The sequence below is a fragment of the Littorina saxatilis genome, linkage group LG10 (assembly GCF_037325665.1).
Source record: "Littorina saxatilis isolate snail1 linkage group LG10, US_GU_Lsax_2.0, whole genome shotgun sequence".
Classification (NCBI taxonomy): Eukaryota; Metazoa; Mollusca; class Gastropoda; order Littorinimorpha; family Littorinidae; genus Littorina; species Littorina saxatilis.
The window spans coordinates 31,508,513-31,530,031 of NC_090254.1; the positions used below are offsets into that span (position 1 = coordinate 31,508,513).

Sequence of the window (21,519 nt, forward strand, 5' to 3'; positions counted from 1 at the left end):
ACATAGTTCTAAATGCCTTACAAAAATAATCATTAAAAAAATTCACAAATAAACAAATTTGTTTATTTGTCTCATGACCAGCTTTTAAACAAAACAAACATCATGAATCAATTCGTTTTCTAAAATGTCCTCAAAAGAAACAACAATAAAATAACAATAAAAGAAAGAAAGAGAATGAAGAGAGAGATGTGCAGATGTGCAAACTGAGCAAGACATTTATCAAAACAGAACACAGCGACTCAACCTACTTGTTGGCAGGAGATTTCTGGCTGAGTAGCTTCTCCTTGCCCGAGCAGTGCTTGCCATGGCGTTCTAGCAGCGACAAGGTCTTGAACTTTAACCCACAGCCCTGACACTGGTGTATGTCCATGACCTCCGTCTTTTCTCGCCGTCGAACGTGTGCCGCTGGGTTGTAAAGAAGCTCATAGTTGCGACGCTTTCGCGCCCGCCCACCGACCGTTTCTGTCAACAGACCAAACTTGCTAGGAGTGGATGGAGCTGACTGTGACTGGAACTTCCAGTGGTGAGATTTGCCACGCTTGGGCGTTGTCGGTCCGCTGCTGGCTTGAGAGTACGACCGACCAGTTTCTTTTCTGGTGGCAGAATGGGTTGATCTGTGCTTTCCAGCGGAGAAGGGCAGTGATGTTTTCGCCTTGTTCCCCCCACTCCCAGGGCCTTTCACCTTGAAGCTCAAATCCCTCACAGCTTTCCCCAGTACTTTCAACTTCTCTTCTTTGCTGTTCTTCTCTGGCAGCATCTTTTCCATGAAGCGGTGCCGGTTGGTCTTGGGCTTTTTCTTGCGGGTGTGGGGGACGGTGGGGGTGTTGGGGTCGCAGTTGATGATGTGGGCGCGCAGACGGCTGTACTGTTTGACGTTGAGCTTGCAGCGTGTGCATGTGTAGGACTCCTGAGACGTGTGCTCGGGGGGCACGAGGACAGTCTTGGCTAGCTGCCCACTGCTGGAGGGTTCTGGGTAGAACAGCATCTCCAGGCCGTGGCCATTCTCCACCTGTCAGGAAGAGAAGGGAGGTTTTAATCCATGCAGGGAATGTTTCAACAAAGTGTGTGGGCTTCAGTGTGTGTGTGTGTCACTGTCTGCTAGTGCTATATAATATATCATTATATATATATATATATGTCTGTGTGTCTGTGTCTTCTTGTGTCTGTGAGCATAGATGGATTAGATCTGTCTGTCTGTCTGTCTGTCTGTGCATATTTGTCTGTCCATTTGTGTATTTCAATCAATCAATGAGGCTTATATCGCGCATATTCCGTGGGTACAGTTCTAGGCGCTGTGCAGTGATGCCGTGTGAGATGAAATTTTATACGGCCAGTAGATTGCAGCCATGTCGGCGCATATTTACCTTTCACGGCCTTATTCCAAGTCACACGGGTATGGTAGACAATTATTAATTGTGCCTAAGCAATTTTGCCAGGAAAGACCCTTTTGGAAAATTTCCTAGATAAATTTTCATTTAATTAATATACTTACCCGAATCACATTAGCATTGAGTCACCTGAGATGCTTATCACTGAAAAACGCTTACCCGGCTAAAAATTTTAAAGGGAAGCAACCCCATCACCAAAACGAAAGTGAAAGTAGCTTGGTAATGGGCCAGCACACTGGGAGTTACCTCCCATACGGGTGTGTGCCACGTCACTTCCTCTAGGAACACGTGCCTATTCTCATACGGCTTTAAAAATCTTAAAACCATACGCGGGGCAGGTGGGAGGGAATACAGTATGTGATTCGGGTAAGTATATTAATTAAATGAAAATTTATCTAGGAAATTTTCCATTAAATAACATATTCTTACTCCGAATCACATTAGCAGATAACATCAACAAGGCGGTGGGCTAGAAATGAATCAAAACTCACCATCAAGTTCTGGACAGGAACTGACCTGCTGCTATGAGAGCTGGAAGGCCTCTGGAGCCATCCTGTCGAAGAGCCGAGACGTCCCGAAGATAAAAGTTTATGAAAACATCTTCAGAACGCCAAAACGCAATTGTCAGCACCTCCTCTAGACATCTGGAGCGCAGTACTGCCAGAGAGGATGCCCACACCCTCATTTCATGGGCTCGGGCCGAGTCAAGTGGCAAGGAGGGCATGACCCCCCCCTCTTTGTGCGACTCCACTCATAAGCTTGCTTAATGAGCGAGGACACCCACCGGGCCAACGATACCTTCGACAAATCTTACTCGCGCCTAGAAAAGGGCGAGATAAACAGCAACTTCTGAGAACTAGACCGAAACGGCTGAGTCCGGGCTAAGTACAGACGAAGAGCCCTCACAAGGCAATTGACCGAATCAAGGTCATCCGGGGCCAACGCGCTGATCAGAGCCTTGACTCTAACCAGCGGAGAGGCCTGCCCCGGAGACTGATTCTTGGCCAGGAAATCGGGCCGGAAACGCAAAGATGCGGAACCGTCCGACTAAAAGGAGATATCTCCAGGCTGACCCGACAGGGCGTGGACCTCGCTACCCCGTCGGGCCGTTGCCAACAAAAGAAGAACCAGCGCTTTGCGAGTGACATTGAACAGAATGGCCTCGCTCAAAGGCTCAAAATCCGCAGAACGTAGGAATTCCAGGATTAAAAACAAGTCCCACTTGGGAGCGGGCAAACGAGCTTTCGCTTCCTTAAGAGCAGCCCTTTTAATGACTGCAGCTATAACGCCCCCGACTCGAACAGACCGACCGATCTGCTTAAGAGTCGCCGAGATAGCGAAGCGCCGGACCCTCAACGAGGAGCCTGAGGCGCCCTGCGAAAACATGAAAGAGAGGCGGTTGGCGACCTGAATAGAGCGCGGAGCCACCGAACTCACCCCTGTAGCTGAACACCAGGCAGTCCATGCCTTCCAGTGGGAAGCATAAACTGACGAGGTGGACGCTCTATGCGAGCGAGCCACCAAGTCCAGACGGATGGAAACCATCAGGAGAGGCAAAGTGGAGCAAATCTGAGCTTGGAGCTTGTGCACCCTTCTCTGAGAAGGCTGGACAGTCCACGCGACCGTGTCGAAAGACATCCCCAGATAAGTGAATGTCTGTGACGGGGTCAGCTCCGACTTTCCCTGGTTGATCGAGAACCCCAACAAGTTGGATTCTCGAAGAACCATCAGGGTATCTTGCGAACAGCCGCTCTGGGACTGGTTCATGATGAATCAGTCGTCCAGATAAATCCGCAGGCGGATACCCTAGGACCTCACCAGTGCACAGACCTGTCTCACCACCATGGTGAAATCCATGGTGCGAGGGACAGCCCGAAAGGGAGTGCGCGAAACTGGTAGATCTGATCTCCCCACCGGAAACAAAGCCAATTCCGGTCGGCCGGATGCATAAGAATGAAAGTATGCGTCCGTGAGATCGATCGAGGTCACCCAGTCTCCTGGGCGGAGAGAGTTTCGGACCAAGGCTGGCGTCTCCATCTTGTCTTTTATCTCACTCAAGAAAGTGTTGAGGAGAGATAAATCCAACACGGGACGCCGTCCTCCTGACGCTTTGGGAACGGCGAAAAGACGCCCTAAAATCCCAGGGAGCTATGGACCCGAACTCTCTCCACCGCGCCCTTCTGCTCCAGGGAGGCAATTTCCGACTGCAAGACGGAACATGCTTCCTGCGAGAAGATGGGCTTGAACCGCGGTGGCACTCGGGTAAGAGGCGCCTTTTCCTCCCGCCAGAGCAGGCGGAAGCCCGATCTCACCACTCCCACAATCCATTGGCTGTCTACTACCAACATCCAACGAGAAAGCGCACGGGAGGGGCCTCCCGCCATCACCAAGGTGGAAGGCGGGAGGGGGGTGAGATCGGGAGCGCTTCATTGGGGGTGTGGCTTACTCCCAGAGCCGCCGCACCCCCTCCCCGATGCCGTCCTCTTCTTCCTGCCACGAGCGACCGGCAGAGCCTGCCGCTTCTGAGCTGGCTTGAGGTTCGACAATGTCTGAGCCTGCTTTTGCTTAGAAGGCTTAGACTGTTTCACCCCCTGCAGAGTGAAGTCGAGGAACTGACTGTCCTTGTTCGACTGAATCTCCTTCTGTCTGGCATCCATTGCCAGAGAACAGAAGCGAGATTCCTCTGAGACCGGGGAGACTCTCAAGGTCTCCCTAGTAGCCAGCTCCGTGAACTGGGACTGCGAGAGGAAGAGATCCCTCCTACAGAGGACCGCTTGGGTGTACTGTAGAGAGGAAAGACGCAATTGTTCCTCATTGACCTTGGCCAAGGCGGTAAAAAGCGCAGAGACATCGTCCGCATTTTGTTCTTCACTGAGAGTGAAAGGAACCAGCGAATCGATCAATGCCCGATACAGAGTCCGAACAAGAGTCTCCGCAACGGAGGACAGTTCGATCTGCCGACGTCCAACCTCCTCAGCAGAGAGGAGGGAAGCCTCAGAAACCGGCAGAACCAGATCAAGCTTGATCGGTTTAGCCAGAAGAGGCAGCAATTCCCGGGGAACCAGAAGGGTAGCCCTAGGGAGTGCAAAAGACGCCAGCCAGCTCTGGCTCTGAGTGGGCAAGCTAAGCTTCCTATTGCCCGTAGGCACAAAGGAAGAGGCTTGAGAAGCCGACGCCACCCACTGCTGAGCTGATTCCGGAACTGGACCAAAAGGAAGCAGTAACGGAACAGGCACTGGCCGAATACCACTCCCCGCATGTGCTGGACGAACCAGCGAATGCGAAAGTTGGTAAGCCACTGACGGAGACTCGGCGAACCGGAAGGAAGAAACATCTTCCTGTGCCGGCCGGAAGTCCGCCATGGCCGAAGGATCGAACGGAGCGGAAGAGTCCGCAGCCACCACCCCTTCGGGGAAAAAACGAGACGCTACTTCCGCCGCGATGTCAAGAACAGACTTGAGCTTCGACGGAAACACGCCCCGAGACTCCTCGTTGACCACTGATGGAGCATCAGAATAGTCACACATGGAACCATGACCAAAACCACCAGTTCCGGAAGCAGAAGCATGCCCTGGCAAACCGGAAACCGGAATGCCTGTGCACGAACATTATCCTGCAACCCAGAACCTTGTGAAGGTAAGGGTAGGCAGGACGACCATCCGTAAAAAACCGGAGCTGGATGAGCTGACGTCACTCCCCCATCCGAGTGGAGTGATGCCTGCTCAAGCCTAGGCACTAAATGGCCGGAAGGCGTACGCTGGAATCCACCCTCTGATATCCGGAAGGAAGCACCAGAAGAGGAAGCAGCGTGTCCGGCCGAAACCGGAAGTGTAGTCGACGAAACCGCGCAATGCGGAATTGAAGGCTGCACTGGTTGACTTCGTGATCCGGAAGGACCGGAAGTCAGTGAAAACTCCATACTGCCGCAGCCGCCGTAGCGTGCCTGCGTGGACGGATCATCACCTCCGGCGAGTGCCGGTAGTGCAGCCGACAGAACCGCGCAATGCGGAAACGAAGGCTGCACTGGTTGACTTCGCGATCCGGAAGGACCGGAAGTCAGTGAATACTCCATCCTGCCGCGACCGCCGTAGCGTGCCGGAGCGGACGGATCATCACTTCCGGCAAGTGCCGGAAATGCGGCAGCCGAAACCGACTGCCGCCGCTGTTCGATCAAATCCGGGGCCTCGTAGGTTATCGCCGGAAATGAAAGATCAGCATGGTATCGGTCGTGACCCGAAGCGAAAGAGCTGTCTCCCGAGAGAGAACGTCCAGGCGCCTCACGAGGGCTATCGGACCAGCTCTGCTTACCAGCCGCAGCTGAAGAGGGAGGACGCTGCTCCAAACCGGAAATGGAAGGCAAAGACACGGAAGCCAACGCCCGGACGTCACTGCCAGATGCCGGAAACGCCAAACAACTGGCGACGGAACGCTGGAACTCTGCCTGCACCAAGCTGCGGATTTCCGGAACCAGTGTCTAAAACAGAAAGGAACCAACGCACCCTGCACAGGTGCTAACAACGAGGACGAAGTCTCCGTAGTAGAGAACCGGAGCAGACGTAACAGTAGCGCTAGGCGCCGCAAAAGATAGCAGAAGTAGTAACAGCGCAAGGCGCCGAAATAGGTACAGACAACAAAGTGCTACGTTCTTGGTCTGTACAAGAAAACTGCTTAAGAAGAAGCCTAAGGCTTAGATTTCCCCTTGGGGTCCGACTTGCCACAGCGCTTGTCTGAATCAGACATGCTGTCAAATCCATGTAAACAACGCGAAAACATTTTACTGAACGTAAGTCTAAACGACTAAAAACTCAGTAAAAACACACACTTTCGCGTCAACAAATTACGATAGCTACACTTGCCTAACAAAAACAGAGGCACGTAGAGCTACAAACAAAATCACACGAGCTAGTAAACTAACTCACACAACAAAATGGCGAAACACGCAAGTAACTGACACACAAGTCAACAACACGTGGCAACGCGAAAAAATTTACTGAAACGTAAGTCTAAACGACTGAAAACACAGTAAACACACACTCTTTCGCGTCGACAAAATACGATAGCTAAACTTGCCCCACAAAAACAGAGGCACGTAGAGCTACAAACAAAGTCACACGAGCCAGAAAACTAACTCACACAACAAAATGGCGAAACACGCAAGTCACTGACACGCCGGTCAACAACACATGGCAACGCGAAAAAATTTACTGAAACGTAAGTCTAAACGACTGAAAACACAGTAAACACACACACTTTCGCGTCAACAAAATACTATAGCTACACTTGCCCAACACAGAAAGGGGCACGCAGAGCTACGAGCAAAGTCATACGAGCTAGCTAACTAACTCACACAACAAAATGGCGAAACACGCAAGTCACTGACACACAAGTCCGCAAAAAACGGACAACGTACAGTAACGAAAACAGCGCAAACAACCAACAACAAACGGGAACGAGCTCACCAAACTGAAGGCAAGGCGAGCAGAAAAGCTGGGTAACGTGGCCGGCGGGTGTCACTCAAACACACAAGGTCAGCCACAGAGCGTCAAAAAGTGAACCGTCCTCTCCGAGGTGAAAAAGACGTATGAGAATAGGCACGTGTTCCTAGAGGAAGTGACGTGGCACACACCCGTATGGGAGGTAACTCCCAGTGTGCTGGCCCATTACCAAGCTACTTTCACTTTCGTTTTGGTGATGGGGTTGCTTCCCTTTAAAATTTTTAGCCGGGTAAGCGTTTTTCAGTGATAAGCATCTCAGGTGACTCAATGCTAATGTGATTCGGAGTAAGAATATGTTATTTAATGTCAATCGTGGGATCTTTTAACGTGCACACCCAATGTAGTATACACGGGGGGTGGTTCGGACACCGAAGAGAGTCTGCACACAAAGTTGACTCTGTGAAATAAATTTCCGCCGAACCTGGGATCGAACTCGCGCTGACAGCGGCCAACTGAATACAAATCCAGCGCGCTACCAACTGAGCTATATCCCCGCCCCTTATTTCTACCTTATTAATTTCTATTGTCATATTGAAGACAAGAGCAACCTTTTTTTCAACACATCCAAGTTAGAAAACAGATTTATTGACACTACAGTCCTTTTTATAACTTGAGCATTGGTCTCAAGACCACACAAAAAAAGTTGTATGTTTCTGGTCACCCGACCCTACCTATTTTTTTCCCGCCGACCCTAGACTTTTTTTTATTGCATTTGTAAAAAAAAAAAAAAGGAAAAAAAGCGTCAAAACGAAAGTAACAGACGGCAGACAACACAAGGGGGATAACCCCGCATCCCTTTTGTCTCATTTGTTTTGTAATGTGTTGTCTTTCTCTTTGTATAGTAAGTCCAGTCTCTTTACGTCACTGTATAGTTATTTTCTACCCTGACCACAACAACAATAACAACAACAACAAAAATCCCTTACCTACCTACCCTATTTTCTGTAGCCATGTAACCAGAAACATACAACTTTTTTTTTTTTTGCCCAATGGCTGGTTGGTCTTAAAACAATTATAATCTGTAACAAATGTGTATAGTATTGTAGTAACTTCCGAAGAGAAATGTCAGAAAGGTAAACAATTCCATAAGTAATAGACGTCTTTTAGTTTTACCGTTTCTAGTGACAATGATGAGAAGGAAGTGGAAGAGGAAGAGCAGGAACATAAAAAAAACACCAATCATACTATAAAGTGAAGTGATAGTAGTTAGTACTGATACATACCTCTATGTGCGAACACTGGATAGATGGATGTTTCTTCCACTGATGTCTCAGCAGGGATTCCACAGTGTGGTAGTACCGTCGACACATGGAACACACACTGAACACATCATACTTTCTCCCAAAGCGCATCTTCATAAAGTCCTCAGCACTTCGTTTGGATGGCTCAATGAACTCCGTGCTCCGCGGCCGACAGTGCTCACACATTTTTTCAGCGTCTCGGTCGATGCTGACGCGTTCCTGCAAAGCCTGAAGACTGAATTTGGCCTGCCAGTTGAGCATCTGAAGGTCAAGGTCATTGCACTCAGCTGGGTCTACTCTGCCTGTGTCGGAAGAGCTTTGTGAGGTGGGGTCGTGGTGAATCTCCATGTCCTGAATGGGGACGTTTTGAGGATTCAAGGAGTCTGTTTTCACAAAGTTTTGTGGGTCTGTATTATTTTCGTTGACAAGGGAAGGTGCAGCTTTGGTATCATCAGAAGAGAGAGATGCTTTTGAAACTTGTAACTGAAGCTGCGGATGATCGACACAGTTCACTTCAATGTCTTTGTCATGGTCGTCAAGACTAGATTCTTTGTTCAGACTAGTTTTGCTTGCAACTGCAAGGGCTGCAGCTGAGTCAACAGCCTCAACAGCATTTTGAGGTATTTCTTGTTGAGTTTTATCTGTCTTGTCCACTGCATGGCTATTTGCAAAGTCAGTTGACAGTTCTGACGTAGTGTCTACATTCCCTTTACTATCTTCACTCTGGACGACTTTGTTGGGATTCACTTTCTTCACCGTCAGCTCCAGAGAAGACACATATTTCTCTTCTGCTTCACTTTCCAGCATTCGTGATCCGATGCTGTTTGCGTCAGGCGGGTGGGGGCAACGGGCTTGAGTGCCGCGTACGTAGAAAATGATGCCTTTGGACAGGTACTCCAGCTCTTTCTCGCTGAGAGTGAGACCTTGTTTGGGCTTATTGCCTGTGTTGCTTTCAGTGTCGCCATCAGCTGCTTTCTTGATTATGTGCGGAGCAGTGTACTCTGTCTTATGATCTAATTTGGGACACAAGTCCATTATACTGTGTCCATTATTGTCGCCTTGTTTACTCTTTTCTATGGATTCTGAAGAATTCTCTTTATCTCCTTCCTTTTTATCTCCATCAATCCTTCTCTCTTCCTCCTTCTGTGAAGTTAACTCATTCGTGGACACACCCTCACCACCGTTAGACACCGCAGATGGGTGTTCAAGAGTAGCAGACACCGCAGATGGGTGTTCAGGAGTAGCAGTTGAATCCTGGTCTGCAGATGCTCCCTCTGCTTTTGTGCTTTCAGTGTCGTCAGTAAACTTCTCTGACACTTTTATGGCGCCATGATTGGTGAGATCAGTTTCAGAATCATCCCTGCTTGCTTTTCCTTCTGCTTCTGCATTTCCTTTGGCGAGCCTCTCCACTGTCTGTACATCCTCATTGGCAGTCTCCCCTGAAGCATTACCTGATGGCATAACAGAGTCTTTGTCACACACTGATTCTGTTTCCCCTTTCCTCGCACTGATGCTATGTTCAGGCTTGCAGGGTGTGTCAGAAGCCGGTACGTGTTCGTCTGACAAAGTTTGTTTCTTCGCGTCATTCTGGGCAGCTATTACACTGGTATTATCAGGCTGTGTGGTGGTACGCTCCACCACCTTGCCTGAAGAAGCATTGTGAATTTGCAATTCAGGTTCTCCCGTTGAAGATTTGTTTAACTGACACATTTCAGAAGAGTCAGAAGATTTTGCCTCACTGATGTCTGCTTTATCGGTAGTGTCAGATATAGGTTTTGCAGTATCTGACTCGCTCAGTTTCTCACAAACTGTGGACGAAACAGTGTCAAGCTCCTTTTTATCAGGCTCCACACATACACTTGCAGAGTCGTTTCCCTGAGACTTAACGGCACTGTCCTTATCTGTTTCTGAAGTTTGAAGCATTTTCTTCTGTTCTGCAGTGTTACTGTTGCAAGAAGGCTGAGCATTCTCCGATACAGATTTCTCATCTTTTGTCTCAACAGAAACAGCGGTGTGAAAGCTGCTGTCAAACACATCATCTTCACCAAGAGATCCAGACTTCTGCAATGACTTACTCCTCTGTGATGAATCTTTCTCTTTTGCAACCAATTCTGCAGAGCTCTTGCTGTCACATTCTGAAGCTGATGCACCACTCATACCTTCCTGAGCTGCAGGCATAGCACTATTAGCAACTGAAGATGAGAAATTACTATTGCTATTGTTTTCAAGCGCCGCACCATTCGATGTGGTAGGTTTTGTCTGTACATCAGTCCAAACTGTGGCGCTACTTTCTGCTACGTCTGTTGGCATTTCCTCCTTCGCTTTAGCACTCTGGTTCTCAAAGCACCCAACGGACGCTCTCCTCACAAGCTTATCTGTTCCAATCGCGCTCAGTCTGTCTAGTGCACCAACTGACGCCCGCCTTGACATTTTGTCGTTGTCTCTGTCCAAGTGGCTCTCTGATCCACCAGCCGAAGCTCTTCTTGTTGCTTCTCTTTCGGCGATTGCCGAACGTGTGGGGTAAGGAAGGGCCTTCTCCCCTTCTACTGTGAGAATCGTGTCTTTGGGATCAGGCAAAGGCAGTGTAGGGGGGTTGGGAATGACAGGGTCTACAGGCATAAAGAAGGGTGGAAAGTTGTAATCTGACCAGTTGATATCAGAAGCACCAGGTAACTCATCCAAAGGCACGTAATCATCAGCCTTGATGTACTGCTGGGACACCTTCAGGGCTTCCGAACCACCGTCAAGGTAGCAGGAGAGGTTTTCAGCGATGTTGTCAGAAACGTTCCTGTAGAACGAAGTAGGTGAGGGTGGGGGCGAGAAAGACAGTCTGGGTTCCAGGGCTTCTTTTCTAGCCTGCTGCTCTTCAATAGCCTTGTACATCTTCTCCACGTTGGCTTCAATGTGCATGACTCTTCTAGCCAGAGAGTCCTCCCAGCTTGTTTCTTCCTCCTCAGCGGGTACAGGAGGGGGAGAGTGGGACACAGAATCCATCTGCACGAATTCTCCCAACTGCTTGATGACGCGATGGACGGAGCGGCGATGTCGGCACATGCTACCGTAGGTGGAGAACTTTTTCTTGCAGATTGTGCAGTGGACGCCCACGATGCCTGGCCGAGGTTTTCGTCCTCGGGTTTCTCTCCAGCCCTGTGGGTGTGTGTCATGGAAATCCTTGATGGCCTCTGCCTCTGTCTTGAAGTTGGACTCCTGGTCAACTAGAGAAGACTGGCTGCTAGCAGGCGATGGTTCCACTGAAAGAAAGAAAAGTCATTGTTAATCTTCTGCGAATGGTTAGATTGACTCATGACATGTAGAATCGATCAGCAGTCGTCCGTCACATGCCCGACTTGGATTGTTCACCGAGTATTTCATCATGACTGTTTTTATAATTAACTACTAGGTGAAAAGTTTAAGTCGGGCAATTGACTGATGAAAAAACAAGGAAGCAAAGTATTGCCGGATAACACACAGAACCTAATATTGATTAAGTACCTTGCATGCAACATTTTGAAGCAAATGTATCGTAAATATATTGTAAGTACTTCCCTCCTGTTCCTCATCTCAGCCAAAAATAAATAACATATTTCTGCTTCTCATTACAACTCTCCACCAAAACTAAAAATACTTTTTGAATTCCATTAACAACAACTTTTAGGTGACACATAGCAAAAGTTTCCAGCATCCAAAGGCTGCACTTGACAGGAATTATTGACACAAACAAGAAACTTGCCAGTGCTCAGCAGCAATCACGTCACACACACACAAAATAACAAGAAGGGCAAAGCCCATACGACTCACATGCTTGACCTTGACCTTTACATGACCTTGACCTTCAGGGTCAAGGTCAAATAACTAAACCTAGCATGGAACACAAAGCTGTTAATTCAAGACATAGGAAGTACAATGGTGCTTATTGGCTCTTTCTACCATGAGATTAATGGTCACTTTTAGTGGTTCACTACCTTATTTTGGTCACATTTCATAAGGGTCAAAGTGACCTTGACCTTGATCATATGTGACCAAATGTGTCTCATGATGAAAGCATAACATGTGCCCCACATAATGTTTAAGTTTGAAACAGTTATCTTCCATAGTTCAGGGTCAAGGTCACTTCAAAATATGTATACAATCCAACTTTGAAGAGCTCCTGTGACCTTGACCTTGAAGCAAGGTAAACCAAACTGGTATCAAAAGATGGGGTTTACTTTGCCCTATATATCATATATAGGTGAGGTATTCAATCTCAAAAACTTCAGAGAAAATGGGGAAAATGTGAAAAATAGCTGTTTTTTAGGCAACATTTATGGCCCCTGCGACCTTGACCTTGAAGCAAGGTCAAGATGCTATGTATGTTTTTTGGGGCCTTGTCATCATACACCATCTTGCCAAATTTGATACTGATAGACTGAATAGTGTCCAAGAAATATCCAACGTTAAAGTTTTCCGGACGGACGGACGGACGTCCGGACGGACGGACGGACGACTCGGGTGAGTACATAGACTCACTTTTGCTTCGCATGTGAGTCAAAAATGCATCCATACAATCCACGGCTGTTCCTGGCCTGCATTTTAGTGGGAGTTAAAAATAGTCAAGGCAGAGGCTACCAACAGCTGCAGCCAGCACACTGTTAAGCTCACTTGCTTGATATACCCAAATGCTTCCCCCGGAAGATGGTCAGACATGGGATTCAGAAAAAGTGATAATTAAGGAAAAAGAAGGTGGGAGTCTGGGGGCCGCAGAAGGCCCCCAGTAGGGTCCAGGGGCGATGCCCCTGGTCGGGGTCTGGGGGCTTTGCCCCCAGAAGCTGAAGTTTTTTTGTGTTTTAGACATACAAAAATGGCCCTGAAATGCATATTTCAGCTTAATCATAGCCCCCCCCTCCCCCCCCCCCCCCCTTTCTCTTCCTTCCCATGTTTCTCAAATTAATTTTACGCTAAGACTCAAAATAAGGAGGAGAAAGAGAGAGAGAGAGAGAGAGAGAGAGAGAGAGAGAGAGAGAGAGAGAGAGAGAGAGAGAGAGAGGCGGGGGGTGGGGGGGGGGTGGTGGCGTGTGACGGTGTGGTTTCAATGTTCTTACCTTGTCGGTGCCAAACGATCCCAGTGACTGATTACCCGACTGGGTTTTCAGGATAGTCAGGTGCTTGTTGCTTTCCAAGTGGCTTTTGAGGGCAGTCTTTCCATTGGAGCCGTAGTTGATAACATTAACATCGTTGCACAAAGTGCACTGAGCTTTTCCCGGCAAGTTGATTTTAGCAAAAGCATCGCCAACTTTCAGTTTCACGTCTTGTGTCTTCTGGCCTTTCTCGTATTTCCAGCTCAATGATACAACTTCATCGAGCCAGTCGAATCTCCAGAGATTTTTCTTGTACTTCTGCTGGTCAATTTCCCGGGCTAGAACGGTTTCGTCTCGCTTTAGCTTCCTCATCATTTTGGCAGGTGGCTCGAAGCGATGTAAAAATGGCGCCGAATCATTCTCATACGGTATGCTTATACTGAATCCCCGATAGCTACATTGAAACGGTGACTGTAGGAGACAAAGAGCACGTTCCCATACGGATCGACCAGCAACAGTCTGACCGTTTTAGGAACCAACCGTTCAAGAATAGTATGGAATGGAGCGTCGCGATCAGCGGACCGGCCGAAAAACTTGGGTCTATACCTACATATACCCCAAAATTTTCTCAGCGGATTTGCACGAATCTCAAGAATGATCCCTGGAGCCTAAAAATTTACGGAATTCCGTAAATTTACGGAAGAATCCCATGTCTGATGGTACTCATCTGAGCCAGCACTCACTGTCTGCTGTACAGAGCAGTGGTGGAAAGGATGCTAAAATTAGCTCAGCATGCCTGCAGCTAAAGGAGGCAGAAATGAAGCCCTGGGAATAGCCGTGAATCTGTTCAGCTTCTTTGCTTTTTAAATAACTCTGCAACCTTATTTCACTACACTTCAACACCCGTGGCCAACACTCAACTGACCGTAGTTCTTGGGCTTTCGCCCGCGTCGCTTCTTGGGTAGATTGGCCTTAGCTGCTGCATCCGCCTGACTTTTCCTAGGCAGCTCCGGGTGGAAAGCCCTGAGGTGCTTGACCAGCTCGGCCACGTTGGGGTAAACAACATCACAGCCGTACTTGCAGGGAAAGTTGCGTCCAGAGTGGAAGCGCAGGTGTTTGCGCATGTTGGACTCGTTGAGGAACTTCTTGCCGCAGATGTGACAGGCGGTGGACAGCTCATCTGGTGGATACAAGTGGAAGGAGCCGTTTTATAACATGCAGGGGTGTCAATTTTGTCACAGAAACTGGAGGAGGTTTGTGTAGACAAGTTAATCTGCCTCTCAGTTACAAAAAAAAGGTAAACATAACACAGACACACAGTTAAAATGGTGGTGAAAAAAAAGCGACAAACTGCCACGCATAACATATATATATATATACATTTAGTGCCCTTAACGATGCATCCCGGGGAAAAAAGAACAAGCCTGGTATTTTGTATACTTGAAATATGTTCTCTTTCTTGTTTCATGATCAACATACAAGTTACATGGAATGTCAGACCTTACACATACTGACCAGTAAGTTTACCTGGTTGAGTCGCATAAAAACTATTACCTCACAAACAGGATAGGAGTGTGGTAGCTATAAACACCTGTCCCAACAAATAACATTCTACTTTCTCTCCATTTGACTTGCTCATCCCAATACCTCTTTACATTCCAAATCCCCTGCCCTGCTGTACTCACTAGCTTTGGTTCCATGCGATTCAATGTGACGCTGGTAGTTGTGATGAAAGCGAAACCGCTGCCCACATCGCTCACAACCAAACTGCTTGTCTCCCTTTGAGCGATGGGAGTCGCGGGCGACGTGGGATTTCAGTTTCTCCACAGACGGGAACAGCTGCACACATAGGTAGCAGCGAAAAGCGTCTTCCACACCATCCGTACCATCGTAGAAAAATGTCTTTTTTCCATCCAGAGCCTTACTCTTCAAAGATTTTTCCTGAGCGATTCTGTCCTGTTTAGACTTTGAAACCAAGGCACTGGTGTCTGTTGTGAGGTTCTCTGCATCCGTTTCCTTCTTGACAGGAATGTCATTGAGATTGTCAACACCGACGCCTATATCAACAACTTCTGCCTTGATTTTCGCATCACTGGCGTCGTTGGAGTTTTCTGACGTGTTAATGTCATCAGCGTCAGGGTCAAGGTCAGCTTCCACTCTGTCGGAGGACACGGGGGCTTTGTGAGTGAGAAGGAAAACATCGTCCTTAGAGAGGTACTTGTGGTTGATGTGTTCCCGGAGATAGTGGCGCTTCAAGCTGACAGGTTTGCAGTACTGGCCTTCGCAGATGTCACACGCATACTTCACTCGTTTGGGAGCCCCCATAGGCAATGTCTTGTGCATTGCTGTGACTTCAAATAGAAACTGATAGTTAGTCGTGAAGTGTTCCTCTATGTATTCTGCAGTCCCTACAAGACTGGAACGCCTCTGTGATTTTGGAGGTGTTGGGACAACTAGCCCTGTTGCAGGCTTCTCACTGAGAATGCCGTTTACTTTAACATCCGTACCGTCTGGGGTCAGCTTTCCGAACTTCAAGGAATCAATAATCTGATGGATGGATTTCGCAGGTTTGCGTCCTTTGAAAACTGGCTTCATTGGTATCGAACTTGGCGCAAAAGGAACATTGAATTTCAGCTCATTTGTGTTGAGTGTGTTGGTCTGCTGAGAGGTAGATGTTAAGAATCTGTTGACGGGGAGGACAGTGGTAGGAGACTGTGTACGGACAGGTTCCAACCTTCGTCCAGGTATCATTTTGCCGTCGGGGACCGAAGAACTTCTGCGAAGCCCACTGCCGGTGCTGCTGCGAATGCGGTTGTGGTGAAGTCCTGAAGAAGCGAAGATGACATCATCGTCGTCCAGTGACAGCATGTCTTGAGACACCTTCTTCTTCCTCAAACGCTTTCCGGTTGCCCCTGTTTTGGTGTCTGTCGCTGGAGAGATCAAGGCTGCCTGGGCTACCATATCTGGCGAAGACAATAGTAGTAATAGGTCAGAGTGGTCACTAACTTCTGTCTGCGCTAGCATACAAGACTGACAGACAACAGACAGACAGACAGACAGAGGGAAGCATAAATAAACAGATATGGTATTTACTAAGCCACACACAGAGATGGTATTCTTCAATCTACTGGCACAAATACACATGTATTGATGAACACAAGTCGAAAATTTTATAAGTAAATTTTCATTTGATTAATATACTTACCCGAATCACATAAAGCATTGACGCAGTCTAGGATGCTAAAGTCTGAAAAGGCTACCCGTCTTAAACAATTTTAAAGGGAAGCAACCCCACCACAAAAAGTGTAAATGGAGCCATGGTAATGACTACAGACCCAGGGAGTTACCTCCCCTTGGTGTGTACTACGTCACTACCGCTCCTTCCCCCGAAATCGGCGTATGCTGCCTAAATGGCGGGGTAAAAACGGTCATACACGGAAAAATCCACTCGTGATAAAAACATGAGTGAACGTGGGAGTCTAAGCCCATGAACGAAGAAAGAAAGAAAGAAAGACTACCGCTCCTCAACACGTGGTCAAGATCATACGGCTTTAAAGAAACTAAAAAACCATAAGCGGGGTTGGTGGGAGGGCATAACCTATGTGATTCGGGTAAGTATATTAATCAAATGAAAATTTACTTATAACATTTTCGATTAAATTACATATTCTTACTCCGAATCACATAAAGCAGATACAGTAAAACCTGAGTCTAGCGGACCCTTGTAACGGCCACCTGCTACATACGGACAGTTTATCATGGAACGAACACGATTTCAACAATAACTAACCTTTAACGGACGGACACCTGCCACTTACGGACGCGGACACGATTTTTCGGACCGTAGGAAGTGTAAACACTATCACAAACGGACACTACGTACATGAAAACGCAACTTCGAAAAGACGAAAACAATACATGGCGGCTCTTGCTTCTCTAACTATCGCGAGACGAAAAAAAAATTAAATCTCGCGCACGATAGAATCCGCGGCGACTTCCTTAGGAGTCGGGAAGACGCAAATCCTGAGTATCGTCAAGGATAATGACCCAAAACGCGACTTACGACCGAGCTTTTTGGGATGATTTACGACTTTTGCGCATATTTTGAGCAGACGAAAACACAACATGGCGGCTCTCGCTCTTCCAACTATCGCGAGAAGAAATAACAAGAAGGGCAAAGCCCATACGACTCACATACTTGACCTTGACCTTTACATGACCTTGACCTTCAGGGTCAAGGTCAAATAACTAAACCTAGCAATGACATCATACACTAAGAACTGCTTTACACATTTTTCCTACCAAAATACATGTGACCTTGACCCAAGGTCAAGGTCATCCAAGGTCATGCAACACAAAGCTGTTAATTCAAGACATAGGAAGTACAATGGTGCTTATTGGCTCTTTCTACCATGAGATATGGTCACTTTTAGTGGTTCACTACCTTATTTTGGTCACATTTCATAAGGGTCAAAGTGACCTTGACCTTGATCATATGTGACCAAATGTGTCTCATGATGAAAGCATAACATGTGCCCCACATAATTTTTAAGTTTGAAACAGTTATCTTCCATAGTTCAGGGTCAAGGTCACTTCAAAATATGTATACAATCCAACTTTGAAGAGCTCCTGTGACCTTGACCTTGAAGCAAGGTAAACCAAACTGGTATCAAAAGATGGGGCTTACTTTGCCCTATATATCATATATAGGTGAGGTATTCAATCTCAAAAACTTCAGAGAAAATGGGGAAAATGTGAAAAATAGCTGTTTTTTAGGCAACATTTATGGCCCCTGCGACCTTGACCTTGAAGCAAGGTCAAGATGCTATGTATGTTTTTTGGGGCCTTGTCATCATACACCATCTTGCCAAATTTGGTACTGATAGACTGAATAGTGTCCAAGAAATATCCAACGTTAAAGTTTTCCGGACGGACGTCCGGATGGACGTCCGGACGGACGGACGGACGGACGACTCGGGTGAGTACATAGACTCACTTTTGCTTCGCATGTGAGTCAAAAATGAAATCTCGCGCGCGCGAGATCCTGATACATCCGGTTTTTTTCTGCACACTATCTTGTCACGACGACTGTCTTGTTGACAAACGAAGATTCGCGAAAGAAAAAGAAAAGCGCCGACTCTTGAGTAGAGAGCTAATAAAGTAATCGCTAATCGAGCAAAGTGGCAATCCGCGGCGACTTCCTTGGGAGTCCGGAACACGATAATCCTGTGCGTTGTCAAGGATAATGACTCGGTGTTATCTAGATGGTGAGAAGGATAGCGAAGCGAAAGTACGCAAAGAGAGGAGCCTGTACGAAGACCTCAACGATCGTGGTCAAGTTTAGCGATGCAAGGCGACGAATCATTCATATGAGCAAAAAGATGATTCGGGAGAAAAGTCGTTATGCTTTCTATCGAGTTAGGACATTCGGATTTTACTGGTTGCGCCACAATGTCAAATGTGCTTCACTCAGCGGGGAGCGAGTATTGCGCCATGAGTAAATATTCTTTGAAATTTGAGTTCAAGTTGTTCTGCTGTAATGTGTGTGTGTGTGTGTGTGTGTGTGTGTGTGTGTGTGTGTGTGTGGTGTGTGTGTGTGTGTGTGTGTGTGTTTTGATATGACAGTAAACTGCAACTGTGTGTTTGTGTGTAAACATGACAGTAGATACACGGCAACCAAATTCATGACAGCCCGGGCCAAAAACCCAAACCCCCCTTTTAAGACCCCCCCCCTTTTTTTACGACCTAATTTTCAAGGTTTTTCCAAAGTCGTAAACAGGGGGTTCTACTGTATGTATTCAATAGCTCAATTCTCTCTCTCTCTCTCTCTGTCTCTGTCTGTCTCTCTCTCTCTCTCTCTCTCTCTCTCTCTCTCTCTCTCTCTCTCTCCTCTCTCTCTCTCTCTCTCTCTCTCTCTCTCTCTATTTTCAGTGCTCTTTGTAAAATATTGCCCCGGCCCCTCCACCTGTGAAGAAAGGACACCTGTCTAATAGGGACACTATTACCATACCCCAAGGGTGTCCTTTAGAGACAGGTTTTACTGTAGCTTCAACAAGGCGGTGGGAAAGACAAATCTAACTCACTCTAAATATCCTTGCCAGAAACTGGCCCGCTGCCAAGTCAGGAAGGGCCCGGTGGGAAAGAAAAATCTAACTCACTCTAAAACCCTTGCCAGGAACTGGCCCGCTGCCAACAAGGCAGGAAGGGACCCGAGAACCGTCCTGATTGACAGCCGCGATGTCTCTCAGGCAAAAGTTGCGAAAGACAACTTCAGAGAGCCAGTAAGCTGTGCCCAGCACTTCTTCCAATCTCCTGGACCGTAAAACGGCCCGGGAAAAGACCCAAGCCTTGGATTAATAAACCCGAGCCGAGTCGAGGGAAAGACAAGCTGCCCCCCCCCCTTTCTATTGGAAGGAAATGCCAATGCCCTGGAACGATCCGTGCGTAAGGTTGTCCACTCAGTGCTGAGAAGGACGAACCCTTGAGGTGACCGTAAGACAATCATGCCAAAGTATGCAAACCTTGGGATGGAGTGAAGCCAGAAAGGCCTGTGAGATAGAAGTCAGCTCAAGAGAAGAGTGACCGATCTCCACCAATGAGAGAGAGAGAGACACCTGAGTACAAGGTACCAGAGTCCAACTCGATGAGAAAATCTCAAAAAAGAGACGGTCGCCAGTTATCCTCTACCAGTCCATGCGAACGCAGAGAGAGAGGTAGTACGAGGAAGCAGCGACTTACGATTGTGCGTAAGCCACCGGAAGTGCGGAAATCACAGTGGTCGAAGCCTGGTGTGACTGGTTTGTTTGTTTGTTTGCTTAACGCCCAGCCGACCACGAAGGGCCATATAAGGGCGGTGATGCTTTGACATATAACGTGCGCCACACACAAGACAGAAGTCGCAGCACAGGCTTCATGTCTCACCCAGTCACATTATTCTGACACCGGACCAACCAGTCCTAGCACTAACCCCATATTGCCAGACGCCAGGCGGAGCAGCCACTAGATTGCCAATTTTAAAGTCTTAGGTATGACCCGGCCGGGGTTCGAACCCACGACCTCCCGATCACGGGGCGGACGCCTTACCACTAAGGCCAACCGTGCCGGTCCGGTGTGACTGGTGACCATAAACAAAATGGCTAAAAGCCAGAGTGTTCGCAGATCAGTCTGCTTGTAGGTAATTGAATGTGAATCAAAAACCCCAAAACAGAAAACAAGACTGGTAAGCATAAATGGAAAACCGTGAAGCCAACCAGCCATAAGACTCCCGTGACAAGTGTTCTCAGGGAAAAACCGGAAGTTAACTTCGCGGCCAAATCAAGAGCCTTCCTGAGTTCGGCCGAAAAACCAGAACGCGTCTGTCTACCTCTGAAAGACTGAGAGTCAGACGCGGAGATCAACGGGCAACGCCGTAGTCATAGTTGCCTGTGGTAGAAGGGTGACTGTAAAAGGAAACCCGACCCAACGGAAGTCGTCCTGACTCACCTCATGCTAGGATGAGGGTGAAGAGAGGAAGAGACAAAATCCGAAGTCATAGGAACCGAAAATGCCATAGTCGCACCGCGACAGGCAGGAGACTATTGCACAGAGCCGTAGGACAGCCATTGTACCAAAGTACCCACAGTACGCAGGTAAATGTAAGAAACGGAAGTTTCGGCTGCCAAATAAGATGCTGGGCTATAAGCCCACAGCAAAGAAACCGGAACATTAGCTAACCCTCTGCCAGAAGGAGAGGAGTAGCCAAAACCTGAGAGAGGTGGTAAGCCACAAAGAATGACTCCTCAAACATCCATTGCCAAAGACAATGCCCCCTCAGGAAAATCTGAATGTTACTTCCGAGGCCAACTCAAGCGCACCTTAAGTTTGGACGAAACACCAGAACGCGTCTGATCGCTAGAGAAAGACAGAGTCAGACTCGGCGAAAGACAAACAAGGACCATAGTCCAGATGCTTGTGGCAAAAAGTGAGAAACGGGGTAACCTGAAGACAGAAACCCCACCCAAACGGAAATCGTCCTATCTCATCTCCTGCATAAGATGAGAATAAATAAAGAATTGTCGAAGTCCGAAGCCACAAGAACAGAGAAAGCAACAACCACCACCGCCGACAGGTGGAATGGCTGTTGCACCAGCCGAGGCTAAAAAACCTGGATGCCCTAAGGTCAGCCGTTGTTCCAAAAACCCTGACGTACCTATGAAACGTCTGTGAGAGAAACAACCTCTCCGGTTAAACCGGAAGTGCGACAGAAGCAGCAGCCCGTGGCTGAAACGACTGTTACGCTGACTGAGGACGGAAGCCAGTATACCCAAAGGCCAGCCCTAGATCCGACCAGAAGAGACCTCAG

At 47.8% G+C, this 21,519-nt stretch overlaps 1 protein-coding gene across 1 annotated transcript in view; it reads right to left on the minus strand.

Moving 5' to 3' along the window:
* LOC138978594 (uncharacterized) overlaps window positions 1-21,519 on the minus strand; it is a 54,737-nt gene that overhangs the window by 6,280 nt on the left and 26,938 nt on the right. Inside the window, exons 6-9 of the mRNA XM_070351353.1 lie at window positions 14,864-16,141; window positions 14,104-14,358; window positions 8,107-11,375; window positions 249-1,009 (exon numbers count right to left, since the gene is read on the minus strand). Of these exons, the coding sequence (XP_070207454.1) occupies window positions 249-1,009; window positions 8,107-11,375; window positions 14,104-14,358; window positions 14,864-16,141 (5,563 nt within the window). The remainder of the gene's footprint in view (window positions 1-248; window positions 1,010-8,106; window positions 11,376-14,103; window positions 14,359-14,863; window positions 16,142-21,519) is intronic.